The sequence below is a fragment of the Branchiostoma floridae genome, chromosome 4 (assembly GCF_000003815.2).
Source record: "Branchiostoma floridae strain S238N-H82 chromosome 4, Bfl_VNyyK, whole genome shotgun sequence".
Taxonomy (NCBI): Eukaryota; Metazoa; Chordata; class Leptocardii; order Amphioxiformes; family Branchiostomatidae; genus Branchiostoma; species Branchiostoma floridae.
Window position 1 is genome coordinate 25,048,691 of NC_049982.1, and position 20,316 is coordinate 25,069,006.

Sequence of the window (20,316 nt, forward strand, 5' to 3'; positions counted from 1 at the left end):
GCAAACTTTAACACTTACCGTTCCTCTCAGCTGCAAATGCCGCTGCCTGCTGTTCTGTCATTTCTTCCCCGAATACTTGAATAAGAACAACCTGCAAGAAAATTAATTTCAGTAGAATGAGTTAATCATCATTATGTATACGATATGTTACATAGTAAAAAAAACTTCACTGATGACAAAAGATTAACCTAGGAAGTGTGAGATATATCTCCGACGTCCAGCAATCAAGAAACGGCGTCCGGCAATCAAGAAACGGCGTCCGGCAATCAAGAAACGGCGTCCGGCAATCAAGAAACGGCGTCCGGCAATCAAGAAACGGCGTCCGGCAATCAAGAAACGGCGTCCGGCAATCAAGAAACGGCGTCCGGCAATCAAGAAGCGCGTCCGCAGCTTTTAAGCTGAAACTAAATCTAAATGACCACGAATTGACCAACTGGAATAATCCATTGGACCAATCGTCAGGGGGAAAACATGAAAAACAATCACTTCAAAATATACTTAGCAGCATGTTAAGCCTCAGGTCTTCACCTCCAGATTTGTCAAGCTTGACAAGGTAAATGGCGTAAGGAGTTTGACTTAAGCATCTTAAAGCGTGGCCGAAAGCTTAAACACACAGCAAGACGTTATCCCCGTCTCAATTTTAACCGAGTCTGTATCATTGTGGATATTCAACTTTCAAGGGGATTTCCCAGGGACTTTCCCGGGGACATGCCCGAAACATGCTGTGGCGCAGAACTTATTCTAATCAAGTAATCCCAAGCGCAGGTGTAGAAAGTTAACAAATGTAATCAAGAACAGGTGAGAAAGATTAAGGGAAACAGGTGATGCCTGCCACGTGTATACAGGGTATAATATTCACAGAACAAAGGAAATCCATCCAGACAGTCCAAGTGAATGCCGAGCGCAGGAAAGCGAGAAGGAAGCAATGGCATGAAGAGTAAGAGTTACGTGAGCGGTATTAATAAATGGGTTGGTGAAGGGAAGGAGATGGGGGGAAAGTTAAAAAAAAAAAACGCCCGAGCATTTAGTATTTCTCGTTGCTGAGAAGTTTTGCTCCGTCAGTGGAGGACGTCCCACTAACACCCGATATCAATCCCCATACCTAACATGTGAGATGTCTTCTACACTGAAGCGGAGGGATACTTGATTAGGATAGGCTACTTACCAAATACCTATTCACGTATGACGCAATCTGGCATCATCTATGGCAAAACGAGGCTTGGAACGCACGAACAACACCGGGACAATATTTACCTTTGCCAGAATGGCTAAGGTTATGTTTTGGGCGTGTTTATGTGTGTGTCTCTGTGTGTGTGTGTGTGTCAACAGCATAACTCGAGAAGCCTTGGATGGATCCCGATAATATTTTGGTAGGGGTCGGGAAAACGAAGGTCAAGTTCGATAATGGACCCCCTAGCGGCTTGCTAAGGTACTGCAGCGGAAACTCAATTTTTTATATCTCGTGTTCTGGACATGCTGTGGTCATGATTTTTAAGTAGTAGATAGCCCTCGAGGCAGAGAGTAAGTGCTGTGAGTTTGGGCCCCCTAGCGGCTTTTTTGGAACTGCAGGCACCGGTTTCCTTTCAAACTTTGGACAAGAATAACTCTACAACGTGTTGACGGATCGTCATGATTTTTGGTATGTAGATAGAATGAGTGATGACTTACATAATGGAATACCTATTATGCAAATCAACAGCTAATTTGCATAATTAATGAGGAAAGCTTATAAATCCATTGCATTCCATGATAGGACTTTGAAACTTGTCACATATAGGACTTGAAACTTGTAGCTGGGAACGTGGGAAATGTCAATAGATATCAATTATGCAAATGACGATCTCATTTGCATAATTAATGAGAAAATATGAAGATGTTGACGGATCATCATGATTTTGGTATGTAGGTAGCGTAAGTGAATACCTACATAATGAAATACCAATTATGCAAATCAACAGCTAATTTGCATAATTAATGAGAATTTTTTTATAAATCCACTACATTCCCTGATAGGACTTTAAAACGTGTCACATATGTAGCTGAGAAAGAGAGAAATGTCAATACGTATTTATCATGCAAGTGACGACCTCATTTACATAATTAATGAGAAAATATGAACGTGTCGACAGATCGTCTTGATTTTTGGCATGTAAAAAGCCTAAGTGAAGAAGACTTGAAATTTTATAAACCAACTCCAAGCATACAATTAGAAAATATATGAAATGAGTAACGCATTTGTCTACAGACATCTTTCTACATAACAAACCTGGTTTATTTGGCAAAGGTATGTGTTCGTGGAACTCTAGTTACATATTTTTTTAGGGGAGACACAACAATTAGCGCCTGCGCCTAGAGCCCCCGGTTAGAGAGCAAATGAAAACAAGGCTTTAGACCATTGAAGAGCCTTTCTTGGTGTTTTTTTTTTTAATCTGGGCATTTTGGGGGTGACAGCGATAGGAAAGACCCTAAACTTGTTGAATCGGTTATAAATGAATGAATGACCTTTATTGTACATTTGTGCTCAAACAAGCTACGTACAGGTCGTAAGAAAAAAAAGGTACCTCATCACCTCTACATAATACGTTCTAGTATGTACAAGTTCAACTTCTTCTCGCTTCTTAAAACAGTTATAAACATAAGGACAGATGGAAGCAATAATGTATGGTTTATCTAATTGCATGAGAAGTATGAATTTTTCCGTGGTATTCAAGTATCGGAAATTAGGGAACATGTGTTGTATATTTTCAAAAAGGACGTTTCTTTCGTTGTTAGTCAGCAATAAAATGACACTCATCCTCTATCTTATTCAAGTTACAGTATTGTCAAATTCTTTGTTCCAGAGGAATGTGGTTATGTCGACCTTTTTCAATGTGGAGTCTGTGTGAACTAATGCGGAGCTTTGTCCCATTTGACCAAAACTAGTAGACTATTACTAGCACTGAATCATTCAAAAACAAGTTATAGCAACACTTCCAACTATCACATTTTATGTCGTGGTGTGATTTCTATATTTAATTTTGCAATAAGTTGCTTAGAAGAGTCAAAATGTATTCTTCTTTTGAGTGTTCTTTGAAGTGATTTTTACCATTAGGCCACAGCAAGTACATTTTATGGATGACATCCTCTGCAGACTGCAAAAATAATGAGATAGGGCGAAAAAAAAACAAGATGGGTAAAAGAAACAAGATGGCAAATTTTCAAAATAGACATTGTAACAAGACTTGAAGTGACAAAATATGGCATCACAGCCAACAAGGCATTGATTCCTGTATTTAAGAAGTGCACCAGTTCAGTTAAAGTGACAATAGTGTGGTAGACTGGTATCATTAACCATGTTGGCAACTACACTCATAGCTTCCATAGTTGTGCCACTTTTACAACTATCCATCAAGTTGCACCTCTGCAATTACAGTCAATGCTACAGAGTCTCTAGTGTCATTTCTACATTCAGTGATTAGGTTAGAGTCAATTCCAAGTCACCGAGATGGTTTTGAAATAATATTTGTAATAAGTTTGAACTATTTTGAGTAAAAGAACATTTCAGTCACTAAAGTTTGAAATTGTTCAAACATTTCAAAATGAAAGTTTAAACATGTTTGAACCTTTTTATATTTGTTGGAACATTTGGGAAAGTAATGATATGATCATTATCTCTTTATTTAGAACAATTTTCAAACATCTATGTGTTTTTGTTATTGTTCCAACATTTTGTGTCATTTTTTCCCTCCATAAAAACTTTTATTGACCCCATAAACAAAGCTGCTAAGCTTGGTCCTTTGTTTGGCTCTTGTATTTTTAGATTTTCACTGGTGAGTCTTTTGTGAGAATGTGGCAGACAGACATTATTTCCTGCACTTGGCAGGGATGTGTGAATTGCCCTCTTCCCAGCCCACTGACCCAGTTTCATCATATTGTTTCCATGTTCGAACATGTGATCACAAATGATACATCTATGTTGGAACAGTTTAGAAACTAACAGAAATAATGTATTTGATGTTAGAAATGTTTCTAACATGTTTGAATACTATAGAAACATTTAGAACGTCACATAGATGTTGTAAATAGTTCTAAACAGTTACTTATCACAGTTAGATTGTTACAAAGATTTCCAAATTGTTAGAACAAAAGGCAAGAAACACCCTCTCGGTAATATGGAATCGACTCTTTACCCATTTTCGTCTAAGAAGAAGAAAAAATTCTTGTTTTTTTTTCTGAAATCAGGCGAAAATTAATGAGCGCGCGGATGTCATCCATAAAATTTACTTGCTGTGGCCTTAATGGTAATTGCATGCCCCAATGGGTAGGCCATGGTTACTGTCGCCAAAGTTATGTTAATGAGTCCATGTGTTTGTCAGCTTGTTTGTGTGTAATAGCATAACTTGAGGTGTTGGCAAAAAATGAGAAATGCTTAAATTTTGCCCTGCAGATCGCCTTTCTATGGTACTGAAGCAGATACACTATGTAGATAAATCAAGTCATGATTGGCGTAATAAGCTAATTATGTAGGTCATGAGTAAATTGGCATGATTGATGAGGGGATTTCATGAATCCACCGCATTGATTTCGATAATACATGTAGTACTTTCAAACATATGACTAAAAAAGAGAGGAACATCTGTCTAAATATCAAGTATGCTTGATGAATAGCTAATTTGCAAGATTACAAGAAATGAAATAAATGTATTTAATGATATAACACATCAGAAAGCATAATCATCTTGTTCAACATTTTGAAAGAAATATCATTTATTTCAGATATTGTCTCTGTGTGCTTGTATACATAGGAAATCTTGTGAGATCAGTAAAAAAATGTGCTGGTTTGCAGATATACAGAATTGCCAATAATGTGAAAGTAATATTTTACTCCTTTTTCTTAAACATACACAGGAATCTAAAAGAGAAAGGTGTTTTCATTGTGATTGAAATGAATCAAGACAGAATGTACAGTTTTAGAGAATTCTACAACAAACATTTTGCTGATATACATGGGCCAGTATCCTACTGTTTACATTGTATGTATCAACATTATATAGGCAGAATATGCTATCAAGTTCAACAACAATCTTTCAAAGAACAGATAAATCATAGAATTTCTGTAGTACCAGAATTGAAATAAAAGTATTTCAGCTATTGTATTTTGTAATCCATTCTGTTAAAATGTTCACTAAACATTTGTGGCAACATAAGCAATGTAGTCTAATCCCAACCCTAGACATGCATTTGTGGAATGTTGTGGCACTTTTTGTAAGATTTCTGAGCAGCAGAGTTATGTGACAGTATAGAATTCATAGTAATTACTGCACAAAGTGAAAATCTTAACTACAAATACATTACAGTCAAACCTGTACTATAGCGATCACATATGCTTAAAGACCACCTGGCCATTGTGGCCGCTTTTTGATGGTTTTTAAGACCATTTGTATACATGTATTTCCCATTGACACATGATTTCTATAGTGGCCGCCTGTCAATATTGGCCACTTGTCTTAAACAGTGGTCACTGTTTTTTCCCAAGTCCCTTGACTGGTCACCATAGACAGGTTCGGACATGGTCACTATAGATACAACAGTTTGACTGTGGTCATTATAGACAGGTTTGACTGTAATCCATTGGCGATAATGTTGAGATAACACCAGTGTATTTAAGAACAGTGTGAGAACTCTATGCGACAGTTTTGGCTTGTTGTGGCTGTCTGAGGTTGAACCCCCCGCCCGTGAAGCGTGGCTGGTCTGTTCTCTGGGGCTGTATGATGGGGGCACCTGCCTGCTGTAGGGCTCGCTCTCTCTCCCTGTAAATAACAAATTTAAGTAATTATTAGTTTTAACCAATCACAGTCAAGAAATGTAAAATTTCAAAAGCAATGGCTGATCATAAGATCATCTACCTTACACTATAAATGTTGCATTTTTTATTTACATTAACATTCTCAGATTTTTGAAATTCAATGTACAATGTGCTGTAGCCATACATTTTGTAGACATTACCATATCTTTTTAAAGGGGCATTCCACTCCACACGGGAGTGTTATTTTCCGACAGATATTAATTTTAGGAAGTAATAAATGCATACTACTTCACATTATACGATAAAGTACCCAGTTGCTCCACATGCCTCAAAAGCATTCAGTCTTCTACTAAACTCCCCAAGTACCCTCTAATTGAATTAATCCTATGGCTGAATACAATGCAAAACTTTTAGGTAAGGTTACAAAACTAATTTCAGGTTCGCTAAGAAATCTCGTCTTGTTCTTGTATTTTTTGCTATCTTATGAGCAATTGGCCTTCTCGGTGTGCTTAGCGTACCTCATTTATTCCGAAAATATGTACGATAAACACAGTGTCTATGCGTATAGGGAATGCATGGGTAGGATCTGCATGGGTTTAGTGAGTGTCATTATAACCTAATTCATCCCAAGGTGAATTCCACAGGATTCGGCTGATTATGTATTCATTGCCACATCTATTGGAAAACAAGACTCCCTTCTGTAGTGGAATGCCCCTTTAAATATGAGTATGTAATATGATAAAGGACAATTACATATGAAATTACATAGATCTTAAACATACAGAATTCTAAATAAACATTTCAATAACTAAGTTTATTTTGCAACATATTACATTGTACATGTACATCATTTATTGTTAGAAAGATATAAGGATATAATATTAATATGAATTTCTTACTTTTGTTGTTGTTCCTTCTTTTTCTGCATGAAGTATTTCTTCTTGACGTCCTGTAGTTCCCGTGCCAGGCGCTCAATCTCGTACTTGTATTCAGAGTTCTGGGAGTCGTACATGTTCAGCTCAGATGCCATGGACTGTGACAGGAGAAGAAGAATCATTAATGATGGGCATACCATAGCAATTACTGAAAATACTTTAATTTTGTCATTGTAACTGACATGAAGTTAGTTAAAACCATTCAGTGAATTCTCACATATGTTGGTGAATAAGGTATTGCACATTCTATATTTCTATATTACTTGAGCCAAAAAAATTTGCAAGCACTATACAGCAGGGGGCTAGTCCATGTGTTTTACAATATTTGTAAAGATTAGATATTGTGACAGTCACAACTTCTACCATGATGATGATAACAAAATGTTGTGTCTAGACATTTTTTTAAAGTTGTGACTTGTCTTTTTGAGATGAGATGAGATGATGACTTTATTGAAAATTCGCAGTGGGACCACTGAATTATCTTCAATTTACATTCAAAACACACAATAAAAAGAGTCGAATATTACACATTCCTAGGAATAAATACTATATACATGTATACATTGTTTAAACTTGACGATTGTCTGATAACAGGGGAGTATTACTAATGCTGGAATTATGGACCGGATGCATTGAGCAGGTTGCTCATATACGGGATCGGTGAGTTGCTATATCGATTTGTTCTAGACTTATGACCGTTCAGTTTGTGGCTATTTCTAGTGGCTCGTCCCGAGATCTGGAACCTAGTAGCTGGCAGCCATTCTCTGAATTCCGAGTTCAGCAATGTCCTTGCAAACTTCAGACAGAGCTTCTCCCTTCTCTCCGCTAGGGTCACGAGTCCGAGTGTTTTCAGTGCAGAAAGGTAGCCTGTGTAGGCGTTGCCTAAGATGATGCGGCACGCTCGCTTCTGTATTCTCTCCAGTGTATCTGATTGGGTGCGTGTCAACCCAGGTGACCATGCAGGGGCCGCATATTCAAGAATGGGCCTGACATAGCCAGTGTAAATCGCTGTCAAGTCCGCTGATGTCAGAGCGAACTTTCTTAGCCGTTTGAGGAGGTAGAGCTTCCTCGCTGCGGACTTTAGCATCTGGGCAACCTGTTTGTCCCATCGCAGATCATTTTGGATGTGTAGTCCAAGAACCTTAAGACTAGGAACAACGGCTAAAGGTGTGTCGCGAGTCTGAAGTGGAGGGAGTAGTGGAGGGTTACGACAGAAGGTCACATGCATAGTGAGGCACTTGCCACTGTTCAACAGCATGTGGTTGCTGGTAGACCATGCGTGTAGCTCGTCCAGCTCATGTTGAAGGGTGGAAGGCTGGTGGAGGGCTCTGGACTCCAGCAGATTCATGTCATCCACGTACTTCCACGTAGGAATGTTGGTGTTTCCTGCAGCATCATCAATAAGGGTCAGAAACAAGATGGGACCGAGTAAGGTGCCCTGAGCAACACCACAGGAGAGATGTTCCCAACTGGACAGCGCACCACGGTACCGAACACACTGCTTCCTATTGGAGATGAAGTTGCAAACCCAAGGAATCAACTCGCGCCTCAGACCTTTGTTTAACAGTTTTAGGATTACTGTGTTGTGGTGTACTCGATCAAAGGCCTTAGAAAAGTCAGTAGCCACCAAGGTACAGATGGATTTTGAGGAATCAGTTTCTTTACATAGACTGTCCACTAAGCTGACTAGGGCGTGAACGGTTGAGCGACCTTTAAGGCTGCCATACTGTCTCTTGTCAAACTTAATGTCATGTAGAATCCACTTCAATGCAAAGTACTCTGCTATTTTCGAAAACTGAGAAGTTAGGGAGATGGGTCGTAGCTGGTCTAAACTGACAGGGTGCGTCTTAGGAAGGGGCACAACGACCGCCTGCTTCCACTGGTTCGGTACAACTCCCTCCTGGAATGATGTATTAAGGATGTGGCAAAACGGTGTAGAGAGTTCGCAGGCAAACTCACGGAGTAGCTTCTTTTGATCAAATTACAAATGTGCAGCCCTATAAAATCTTTTATGTTTCTGGACAGGTGCAAAGATGAAAACCCTACCATGTAATGCTTTCATAAGAATGAGTACAGATATAGTTGTCCATATGGAGAGCCTGACACACTGTGTTAATGAACTATAATACATTGAGGTAAACTTTACGATGTAATGAAAGTTGAAGACATCTTAATCTGAAGGTTCCTCACCTTGAGTTGCTTGTTCTTCTCCTTGAGAGCCTGCTGGTAGATCTGGAGCTGTTCTGCGACCTCTGGGCCGGGCTGGCGCGCCAGGATGTGCTTCAGCTCCACGTACAGCTTCTCCTTCTCCTGGATCAGCAGCTCCTTCTCTACTACCTCCTCAGTCTTCTGGATCAGGCGCTTCTGTAGGGTCTGGATCTTCTGGATCATCTCATAGGTGCTGGGATCACTGCCCTGTAGGGGGGAGGCGGGCGGGAAGAGTTGTTAGTTATGCTGGATCTACAGTTACTTCTGTAGGGTCTGGATCTTCTGGATCATCTCATATGTGCTGGGATCACTGCCCTGTAGGGGGGAGGCGGGCAGGGAGGGAGTTGTTACATGATGGATCTACATCATCTTTTAAATCAAATCAAAACAAAATGTTAATCTAAAATTTCTTCCCACATCCCATGGCATACAGGGCAGCACCCAACCCTAGGGCCACACAGTTGCCCATGTACAGATGATACTACAGCAGGAGACTCCTGCTGTATGTTTGACAAAATGAGTGTGTATGATTGTGTGTTTGTGTGTTTATTACTCTGTGTTTGTGTGTGCATGCATATGGGTGTTTACAACTGTATGTGTGCTTACATTTCTGTGTGTTTGTGTGTGTGCTTATGTGTGTGTATGTGAATGATAAAGATATCTTTTGTCAGATAAGCAATGGCAAACAACTTTTCTCTTGCATTCATTTAGACTGCAAGATCTTTCAAATTGTAAATTTCAACCACATACATGTTGAAGATTTGATTGAAATGTTTACAACCCCTTTTAGAGTCTCCTGGTCAACCTCTATTGTAACCTGCTACCATCCGTACCTCCAGTTTCCTCCACCTGTGGATGTTCATGGGGTTTTCCAGCTCCTCCTCCAGAGCCTTACAGCGTGTGCGCTCACGGAGCAGCTCCCGCTGGATGTGGTACACCTCACGTCTAAACAACAACAACAACAAAACAATCTCATACACACATTTGTTGTCATTTCTGTATTTTCATTGCCCTATAATGTTATGAATATCTCAAGGGCATTTTTCAATAGAACGACCCCATTGTCCTGCGCACTTTGGTCGAGATGTAAAAATGCATAAAACACAATGAACATTACATTTTGAAAACTTGTCAATCCTCTCTCTCATTAAGGGGATCTTTTGATGGACAGTCTTCATTGGTTTATCTAATCAGTTCATCTTTTTAACACTTTGACTTGCTGTATATAATACATGTAGCTGAAAGTATCCTTTAAATTAAAAGGATATTCTATAATAATTCTGAATTGAAATTTTAGTGTCTACACCAGTTACATACGTATAGATCATATCTTTGAGTAAAATAAGCACCAAAGTGGATGCTCGCTTGGATTGGAAAAAAAAAGTTTTGGCAAAACTAAACATTGTTGGACGGTGACGGACCTTAGATCGTCCACATTGGCACAGTTCTTGGTGAGGATGGCCTTCTCACGGCGCAGCTTCTTAATCTCCAGCTTCAACAGGCGGATATCCTCCAGTCTCTGTCTGTACTGGATCTCCCCTGGACAGACATAAGATAATTCAGTTAGAAGCCCTGAACTGGCTGAAGATGTTAGAATATGTTATTACTTTAAGAGATCAATTGAAGAATCTGAGTCTTAATTCTTTTTTATTTAAATTCTTATTTTCATATTCCTTTAATGTAGTGTAGTCATCTATAATTTCTTTAAATGTGATTGTGATCTATTTCTTTAAAAGACATGTATCAGATGCCTTACCCTTGTTGAGAGTGGACTGTTGAATCTTGATTTTCTCGTACAGTAAGGCCAGCTCATCGTTCCTGCGCACAAGTTGGGTGCCGAGAATATCACGTTCACTGATCACCTGGGGTGAAAACAGATTTTAGATACATGTCATTTTGCAATAGGCGCCAAAACATGTAAGTATATGTAAGGTTGTTATGGAAAATTTAGGTTGTACATATTTCAGCCAACTTTGTGGTAACTTTGCCATACAAAGAAAAGCTGACAGTAAGAAATGTAGTTGTAAAGTAATGGTGAATTCCATGCATGTGATTTAATTCCAAATTTGTATGCCATGGTATCATGATTGTATTTTCCTGTTCCCTCACAAAATCATATTGAATCGAGATGGCAAAAGTTAATGAATGTACAAAATAAAAGGAAGCAATGTAATCGACAGGACGTTATGACATGAAGTACGATGATCATGCCCTGAGAGTTTTCCTGTACACATGCGCCACCTAGTGATTCACGAAATATGTACAGCACAGTTCATTCTCCCACACAAGGTTAAATCAGTATCAGCCAGGAATGATTCTGATTTATAACCATTGTGACAGTCTTAGTTAAAGCATCATAACTTTGCGACAGTCTTACCTGGTCCAGTTCTTTCTTCTGCCTCATCCTCTCAGCATCTGCCTCAGCGATGATCTTCAGCAGTTTACGCTCCTCGGCCTCCTGTGCCTCGATGTACGCCTTACTCTCTGCAGCCTGCTGTTTCATACGCTGTAGCTCTGCCTAAAGGGTCGGACATACAACATGGGTTATACATGTACGCCTTACTCTACGCTGCCTGCTGTTTCATACGCTGTAGCTCCGCCTAGAGGTTAAGACATTTGATATCAGCTGATGTCATGTGTTAACTTTCACTATGAGTGGATTTATATACCGATCTTGACTGCCAATTGGATGTGTGCAATTCTATGTGATTGGTATATTGCTCTACAATAACTGTTGTTAAATATTACAAGTATGTTGGGTGCTTATAATCAAAATATAAACAGCTCGCAACTTCCAAGTCCACTAGCTAGAAAATATGCAGACTTGATATTACCAAAAGCTTTGAGAAAAACACTATTTCAAGCCCTGAAAAGTATAGCCTTTTCCCACCAACCAGACTTCAGTTTCCAAAATACAAACCTTTCAGTATACAAATGTTGTTAGAACTTTGAATGCAAAAGTGCATTACACCTGAGACACTGTTTGATAGAGTTTACAAAAAAGAAACTCTGCTTTTAGGAATTCCTTCTGATAAGATAACAACATTCTTAAAATCTCATAGTCTAACACACCTTAAGAGCCTCCTTCTCCTTGCGGACCCTCTCATGCTCCAGGTGTTCCTTAACCAGAGCATCTTCCTTAGCTGTGATCTCCTCCTTCAGCTGGTCGATCTGGTGGTTCATGATCTTCAGCTTCCTCTTCATCTCTGTGATCTCATCCTGGGGAGGGGGAGGGGGAGGGGGGCAGAAACTCAAAGTTAGAATTTGATTGTCAACAGTCCATGGTTTGATTACCAAATCCAGCAAGGTGTTATCTAGGGATGTGAACACAGACCCGGTGGGACAATACTGCAAAAGTTATAATTAGTCAGGTCCAAAATACCAAAACATAATGTAGAACTGTGTTAGTATAGATATCATTTTTATTGAAATTTTGGTTAATTTGACTACTAAAAACACAATTCCTGCCTGGCCTCAAAAATGCAATTTTTTTTTACTGGAAAAAAATTTATCAAAACCAACTTCTGGTGACTGAAACCAGCATCATTTTTATCATTTGAAAAAATTGTCTCGAAGGCATGGGTTTTCTGCATACCAGAAGTCAATAACTAAACATTTTGTTAACTTTTCATTCATGAATCTATTAATTATTTTAACACAATGAGTTCCTCTGTCAAATTGTTCAGAGCTTTGTAAACTGCAATGCAACTTACTGTAATAGGCTGTTTCAGCCTGCATAAAAATCTGTTTTGATTGAAATAAATTTCAAAGTACCAAAACCCCAAATTTCAAAGTACCAAATATATGCACAGTCACAGAAATAGCTAAATGGCGACGACAATCATACAAAACAACTCAATGAAAAAAAACACAACAAGCACTAAAAGACACATAAAAACAATGTTCTCCACACCTGAGACTCGATGAGGTTCTTGCTGTACAGGTTCCTGTCACTGCGGACAGCCTCGTACAGGTTCTGCTGCTGCTTCAGCTTAGTCTCAGCCTCAGCTATCTTCTTCTTGTAGTCAAAGATCTGCATCTCACGGACCTTCACATCCTCCATGTGCTGCAATACCTGTGAATTACAAGTAAAAGATGAAAAATGTTATTAGTCTATAATTATCAATACACAGCAAACAGAAAATTTATGATATATTGACTGCTGTTGACAAATTTTGTTCTCTCAAGAGAAACTGTTACAATGAATGTAACAATCATTGACAACAGAAATAAGTCCCAATGCACATAGAAAAATGCCTGATACAAATGTTCTATACAATACTGCAGGACTACTGTATGGTATCATATACTAAAGTCTAACATACATAATCATGTAATTCCACCAGGTAACAAGACAGTAAGGTAATAATATAAAAAAAGTGAATTAAAAAAAATCTACTTAATCAAATGCAGCATCAGTACTGTCAGTCAAACCCTGAATATTCTCCTTGTCCATACTATAGTGGTATCAAATCTAATGGGACAGTAGTTCTGTTTTGGCCAGAAATGACACAAAGTGTGGCAAGCAGGACAGCTCCAAATGTGACTACAGTAGACTTGCCAGATACATTCAATTTGGCCAATACATGTTGATGCAGTCATCAGCCAATCAGCCAAAGAAAACAATCACTAATCACTTCACACTGCAGTAAACTGTAAACTGTTTTGATAACAATCAACAAGATCGACACTTGACATAGGTTGTTACAGACGTCAAAAAAGGAGTATCAAGATGTCTGACTCTTCAATACACATCACAGATGATGGTTTTGTTGAGGAAAAGTAAACAAAAACACAAACCAACAACAATATCTCTGTTTTCACAGAGGTGATTCGAGGAAATAAATTTGCATACTTTGGTAGGAAGCAAGCAAACCAACATTGAAGCCTTTAACATTGTAGGTTTTTTAAATTGCTTTAAAAATTCCAATACACAATCTAGCTACTACTAGCACACAATGCAGATTTGCTGGACAACTCTATTGTGAAAACTGCTTGAGAGCCATCTGAGGTTGATCCATACATACCTTCTGTGTGAGCTCGGATGCCTCGTTGATGTAGCGATCCCTCTCCTTCTCCAGCTGGTAGATGATCTTGCGCTGCTTTGCAGCCTCCTCCTTGTAGTTCTGGATCTCCTGCTCCAGGTTCTTCTTGGACTGTTCATGGAGCCGCACCAGGTTCAACTGCTTCTGGGTCTGTCCTGCAGCCTTCAGCATGTTCTATGTGGAACAAGTATATTTTAGTTACATACATACATACATCATCGACCAGAGGTCGGAACCAGGCAAGTACATATTTCACTCCATAGGGCCCTATCTGACATAGCTATAGCTTGTTCTAAATTCTCAAAATCTGTACCAGAGTCTCTAGTTAGAGTGTCCGTAAATTAAAGTCCAACTTCTGCAACAGAGGACACTAATTCCTGTTTTGCTCGGCAACCGTATCCTGCGAATTTTACCCTTCGGTGAGTCAGTTTTTGGGATAGCTGTCATATTTTAGTTACAGCACAATGGAGTGTAAAACAGTTATAACAAATTTGAGTTGTAGTACTTACAACAGTCTCATCATATGGAATATATAGAGGATGACACTATCTATATCCCTGTCACAGGTAGTAGTATACTACTGTAACAGTTTATCATTGTCACACAACACAAAAATTTATTGGAGACAAGTCTGCAAGATCTAAATGACATTTTAGCAGTAATATATATGTGCCCTGTGTTCTCTCGATAACAGGACAATCTTTAGGGAATTGCAAATGTTTTTGTGCCAATGAACAAAGTAGATTTTTAGGTGTAGAACTACAATCTTTTGTTGATCTTCAAATTGGTAGACCTTCTAGTGCAATCAACAAATATATATATAAATAAAGGACAAAATGAATCTCATCAACTGTACAAACAATGTATATTTTACTAACCTTGTTGAGGATGTCCCTTTCTCGGACAAGATCATCAATGGCCTTTCTGTCTGCCTCTGCCTGCTTTTTACTGGCTTCCAGTTCTGAAATACAACACAACACAATTTACACTAGAATAATCTTCAAGCTCAAAAACAGCTTTGCTTTTAAAAATCTTCTTGAGCTTTTGAGCATGTACATACTAGTTTGCGTGCATAACTTGGAGGTTAAGATTTAATCAAGATAGAGTGATTTAATCAACAATGTTTGATGTTTGATGTTTAATGTAGACTTTCCCCACCTCTCTCCAGCCCGACTATCGTGCTCTTCAGGGTCTCCTTAGACTGTTCAGCCTCTCCCTTCTGGTCCTCAGTCTGTCTGAGTTTCCGCTGGATTGCCTCACGCATCTTGGTGATGCGCAGCGTGTCCTGACGTAGGGCCTGGATCTCATCCTCTTTTTGCTGAAAAAACAAAAGGCAAAATTCTTAATCAACTTGAAAGTTTATTCTTTGTTTACTTAGAAAAAGTTCTAAATCAGGGTTGAACTGTAACATCCAACAAATTACATTTTAACTCGAATTCAGAAAACATGTTTCCTTTATGCTCAATACTTCTCTCTTTATGTTGTAAATTTCAAAGTTTACTAAAGAGCATTGACTGTTTCAAAACTGCCTTGTTCACCCAGTGATTTATTCAGTGACCATAGCTCACTGGCCAAGCATCAGTCGATGTGCACAAGAGAAAGGCAGGTCATTTAGTCTTAATCATAGTTCAAATGGATATCATTCATTGCCCTTTCATAATTTGTAAGTTTTCAAACTGGAGAAGAAAAATTTGTGGCTTTTTAACCTTCCCCCTAACCTATCAAATAATCTAATTAAGATACAAATTTGATGCATGGTTCCATCTTTAGCAACAAAAGGTTTTTATAAACTATCATAATTCTAAGATGCCATTTCAAAACTACATCCCTTAACCCTTGATTCTACTCTACATATACATGGCTTATATCTTCACCGTACCTTGAGCTCCTGCACTTTAGTCTGGTTCTCCTGTGCCAGTTGGTCAGCACTGATCAGCTGGTTCTCATAGTCGTTCTGCAGCTTGGTGAAGCGCTGGTTCAACACGTCAGACTCCTTAACCAGCCTCTCATTCTGGATCTGTGGAAAATTAAAATTGGTAAATATTATTATCATCATTACATCAATTTAACTCTCTGTAGGACCTGCTTTATCATATATTGGAAGAAACAATTAACATTATTGAAACTGGCCAAAATAAAATTGCAAAGGTTTAGGTTTAGGCTTATTTTAAAAACATCAACAACATAGTGTTTGAATGAACAGTCAAGCAATCTATACAGATCATCAACACTCAGGTATAGTACTCCATGTAACTACTAACACAAAAACTACAGGTCTTGGAGGTAAAAGGCATATCTCTGGTGTTGGCTTTGATGTCAACAACACAACATGGTGTCAGAAGTGGGACTGCCTCTGTGCCATGTTCACTTTGAGAAAACTGACTGCCAGGCACCTTTAGCCTGTTGCTGACATCAGATCTTCATTCAGATTGCTTTGGGTCATTCGAACTTGAGATGGATCAGTGGACAGATTTTTTTAAGCACTTTATCTTGTGCACAGAAAAAGAGTATAAAAGCTCATGCTACTAAACAAATTTTTGGAAAAGGCCAGGAATTCTGGAAGTGACTGAACAGCATCTGATGTCTAACAGGTATTCAAAGGAAACAGTAACTGTGAATTTGTTCATGTCTATGATTTTCTTTAGCAACACTGAACATCTTGGGAAATTGTCTGTGTCTCTTACCCTTTGTTCCTTGAGTTGCTGCTCGAACCTCCCCAGGTCTTCCTTGTTCCTCTGCAGCTGCTGCTCCTTGGACTGCATGTCCTTCTGTTTGGTCTCCAGCTCCTGTCGGGAGTTCTTCAGCTCACGCTCCATCTTCTCCTTCTTACGCTGCTCTCGCTGCGCCTCATTGGTCCTCATCTGGATGTCTTGGTTCAGCTATAAAATGGGAGCCAATAGAACGTTAGGACTCATTTTTGTATACTTTTGGTGGGAGGATGGCATAGTTGCCTTGCAGTTAGGGTTGCTGGCTTGGAATCTAAGACTAAGAGCCACACGTTAGAATCCAGGACAGGTCTCAAAATCACACTTTTAGGAGATGCACTTCTTTACACCAATTTAGACACCTGAGGTAAGAATGGTAGACACAGGTAAGAATGATAACCTAAGAATATTATCTCAGTTAACAAGTAATTTTCCTCTCAATGCAAAAATACAAGTTTTAGTTACAACAAGAGCACAATTTACTTGACAGAACAAAATGCATACATCATACAGTTTACTGTTCACATAAAGCATTTTCAATGGTATTTTTTACTGTAACAGAATTACCCCTTTTTTCTTAGATATAATGTCAACTCTCACAATTACACCAGTTACTCTGGTATCTTTTCTTTCCCCTTACCCATCAAGTTTTGACATTGAAAATTCTGATATAGAATGGTTGTGTGTTATCTGAAAGTTACCTCAGTGATCTTGGCCTCAGCATCAGCCCTGTCCTGTTCGGCCTGCATGGCGGTCTCGCCAGCCTTCGCCAGACTCTCGCGAAGCTTCACGATCTCCTCCAGCTGCTGGTCACGTTCCTTTGTCAGGTCCTCCTTAATCTTCAGCAGCTCGTTAACACTGGGAGTAACGAGAACGCCAGATTTAAACTACTAGGTTACTAGTATTTACAGACATACATGAGACACATGTCTTTGCCACTCATTTCCATCCTAGATATACTATAGACCTTTCTCACGCGGCGGCCATGATAGATCTAAAACAAGTTCAATGAGACAAACAAAAGACTGTCCATCATAATTAGCAATTCAACCAAAGATTGCCTGCCTATTAGGAAAGCGACCATGAGAGAATGGCTTCATGTCCGTCAAATATTTGCATTATTATGTTTTTATTTTGCATCTCTTAAGGGACTATGAGATCAGTACACGAGTCTAAATTGCTACATATTTCGCTGCATAACACTAGTTGCAATATTTATCATTTGATCTTATATTGTGAAATTTGTGTGGTATGAGGAGAAACTAAATGGGAGCTGATTTTAGAAATAATTTTTGTCTGTTTGCCTCATTGACCTCGTCTTCAATCTATCATGGCTGCCGCATGAGAAAGGTGTATAGGCCTAAGACAGTCCCAAGCTGCAGTACCATCATGGATTACTAGTTGGCGCTTCAGTACTAGTTACAGTGAAAGAGCCACCTACTTGTGTTCCTGTCCCATGGTGAGCCCCGCGCCCTGCTCCACCAGCTTTGTCAGGTTCGATATCTCCTGTTTCAGCGACTGGATGGTTTCCCGCGCCCTCTGCTCCTTCTCGTGAGCCGCATCCACCATCTTCCACGCTTTCTCGATTTCCTGAGGAAAGATATCATCCATTGGTTTCGTTCTCCCACACTCATATGATAATGCATATAAGAAGACTTTTTCTTACTATTAAACCAGTGATACGATTTCAGTAAAAACACTTTCAATCCATGTCGTTTATCCAAAAAGTAATATATCTTTATATATAGAATATGACCAAAAGATCCAAACTTGACTATAATATCACTCGACATATACAAATGTACATGATGTTATAGATGATATTTTGTAGAGTCAAAAGTAATATGTACTAGCATAGATTAGCCTTGTAGTATTGTTATTAAACAGCAGTAGCCAATTTTGGTGTCATTTGCATATTTGGGATAAAAATTGACTGACATGTCTAGTTTGCATATCATTTGTATATTTGGGATCAAAATCCTTGTTTCAAGGCTGTTGGCATGGCTACCTTCTTCAGAGAAGCGATGGTGTCCTGGTCCTCTCTGGACAGTTTCAGAGCAGTGGAAACCTTGGCGGAGTTTGCCACGATCTCGGCGTTGAGCTCGCGGCATTTCTGCATGAGCCGCTTCTCGCTCTCGTGGGACTTCTTCAGGGCGCGGTGGAGTTTCTCATACTCCACGCGAAACTTCTCCAGACTCTTGTCTCCCATGAGTTCATTGAGGACCTGTATACATACAATGAACACAGCAGTTAGGATGGAACAGCATAAGCATTGCAATTTGCACTAGAATTGAATTGAATCAAATCATATTCAACATAGCCATTTTTTGCAGGCAGTGACACAGAGCAAAAGTGACAGTAAATTGGACAATATTTGTGGACTGATGGTTTCACTTATGCAGTTTTCATTGTGCTATATCCACCACAAAAACAATGGTACCTAACTTGATGATCAACTGTGAATATGTTGGATTCAACTTCTAGATCCATCACATTATTCATTTCAAATATCAACATTCAATTTCAGACTGCACAACCTATATGAGTTGGCAGTTACGTTGTAATTCAAATTTTGTCACTTAACAAATATGTATAAACAAGTAAACAATAAAGCTGTTTACCTCCTGGAAGTCCCTCTCCAGAGCCTCGAAGGCATTCTCCTCCAGTGCTGGTTTCTCCGACTTCTCTCCTTTATCTGCTTCCTATAGTTGTAAACACGCAAACAAAAACATCAGCACACAAAATAACAACATAAGTTTTCATTATCATTATAGAAATTGGGATTCAGGGCAATCGATGCCAGGGTACCAATCTGATAGCATTTTCCTTCCCCATTTATTATACACTATACAAAGTCACTTCTCGCTCTGACTTTTTGGGCTGATTGGAGACGATGGGGATAGAACAATTTGCAATTACAGTACATGTACTGAGATTGGTTTATTAGGCTAAAGTAAGGCCACCAATCCTGATAAATCCTAACCTATACAGGTTACGAGATTCAATCATGGATCGCCCTAGGACAGATTCCAATCACAATCACATAAAATAGATTCTAGTTTGCAGCAACAATTCACATGTTCCAATCTGTTACCTTAAGTTAAAGACTCTGATTTCAATCTGTCCTGCATAACAGACCTGCATAATTTCCCTGTCTTATTTTAGTTATTGACAACCAATATTCAATGACCAAAAGGCATTTCAATATAAACTCGTTTGTAAATTAGATTTTCTCTGGATCAGAATTCATTAAGCTACCCACTTGCGTGCATGTCTGCAAATAATTTTTAAGAAATTAGATTTAGTTTAGAATAGAAGGCCCCCCACCCCACCCCACTTCAAATAAGTTGTGAAGAAAACTTTGCAAGCATTTTTGACAGCATATCGACTATTGGGCACAAACAACATTAAATAAAGGGTGAAATATACTTACGTCACTCATCTTGTGTGATTTGGGGTTAAAAATTCGTTATAAAATGGCCCCAAACTCTTGCTAAAACTCCAGGATCGTTCAAATCTGTTTCAGTGAATCTGTTTTATTCTTTGGGTGGTGACGACACTTGTTTACGTGGTAACCAAGGCCGCTGTGCGATACCGCCACCCCGAAAAAATAAACCCTTCTTATGAAAACAATTCTT

At 39.0% G+C, this 20,316-nt stretch overlaps 1 protein-coding gene across 2 annotated transcripts; it reads right to left on the minus strand.

Annotated features, from left to right (window-relative positions):
• Positions 1-4,728: 4,728 nt before the first annotated feature.
• LOC118413399 (cilia- and flagella-associated protein 58-like) lies at positions 4,729-20,213 on the minus strand. 2 transcript variants are annotated; one of them, XR_004830866.1, is made up of 20 exons: positions 20,112-20,213; positions 19,300-19,380; positions 18,687-18,902; positions 18,120-18,268; positions 17,380-17,536; positions 16,658-16,852; positions 15,853-15,990; positions 15,132-15,291; positions 14,852-14,934; positions 13,956-14,147; positions 12,842-13,003; positions 12,001-12,147; positions 11,306-11,446; positions 10,685-10,790; positions 10,350-10,467; positions 9,762-9,873; positions 8,911-9,135; positions 6,685-6,818; positions 5,558-5,789; positions 4,729-5,525 (listed from the first exon to the last, which is right to left on the minus strand). XR_004830866.1 is itself a non-coding variant. In XM_035816761.1 (19 exons), the coding sequence occupies exons 1-19, from the start codon at positions 20,118-20,120 to the stop codon at positions 5,663-5,665; spliced, it is 2,652 nt and encodes an 883-aa protein (XP_035672654.1). In that variant the 5' UTR covers positions 20,121-20,213; the 3' UTR covers positions 4,729-5,662. The 2 variants fall into 2 exon arrangements, 1 of the variants encoding a protein (XP_035672654.1); XM_035816761.1 differs by having other exon boundaries at positions 4,729-5,789.
• Positions 20,214-20,316: the final 103 nt, after the last annotated feature.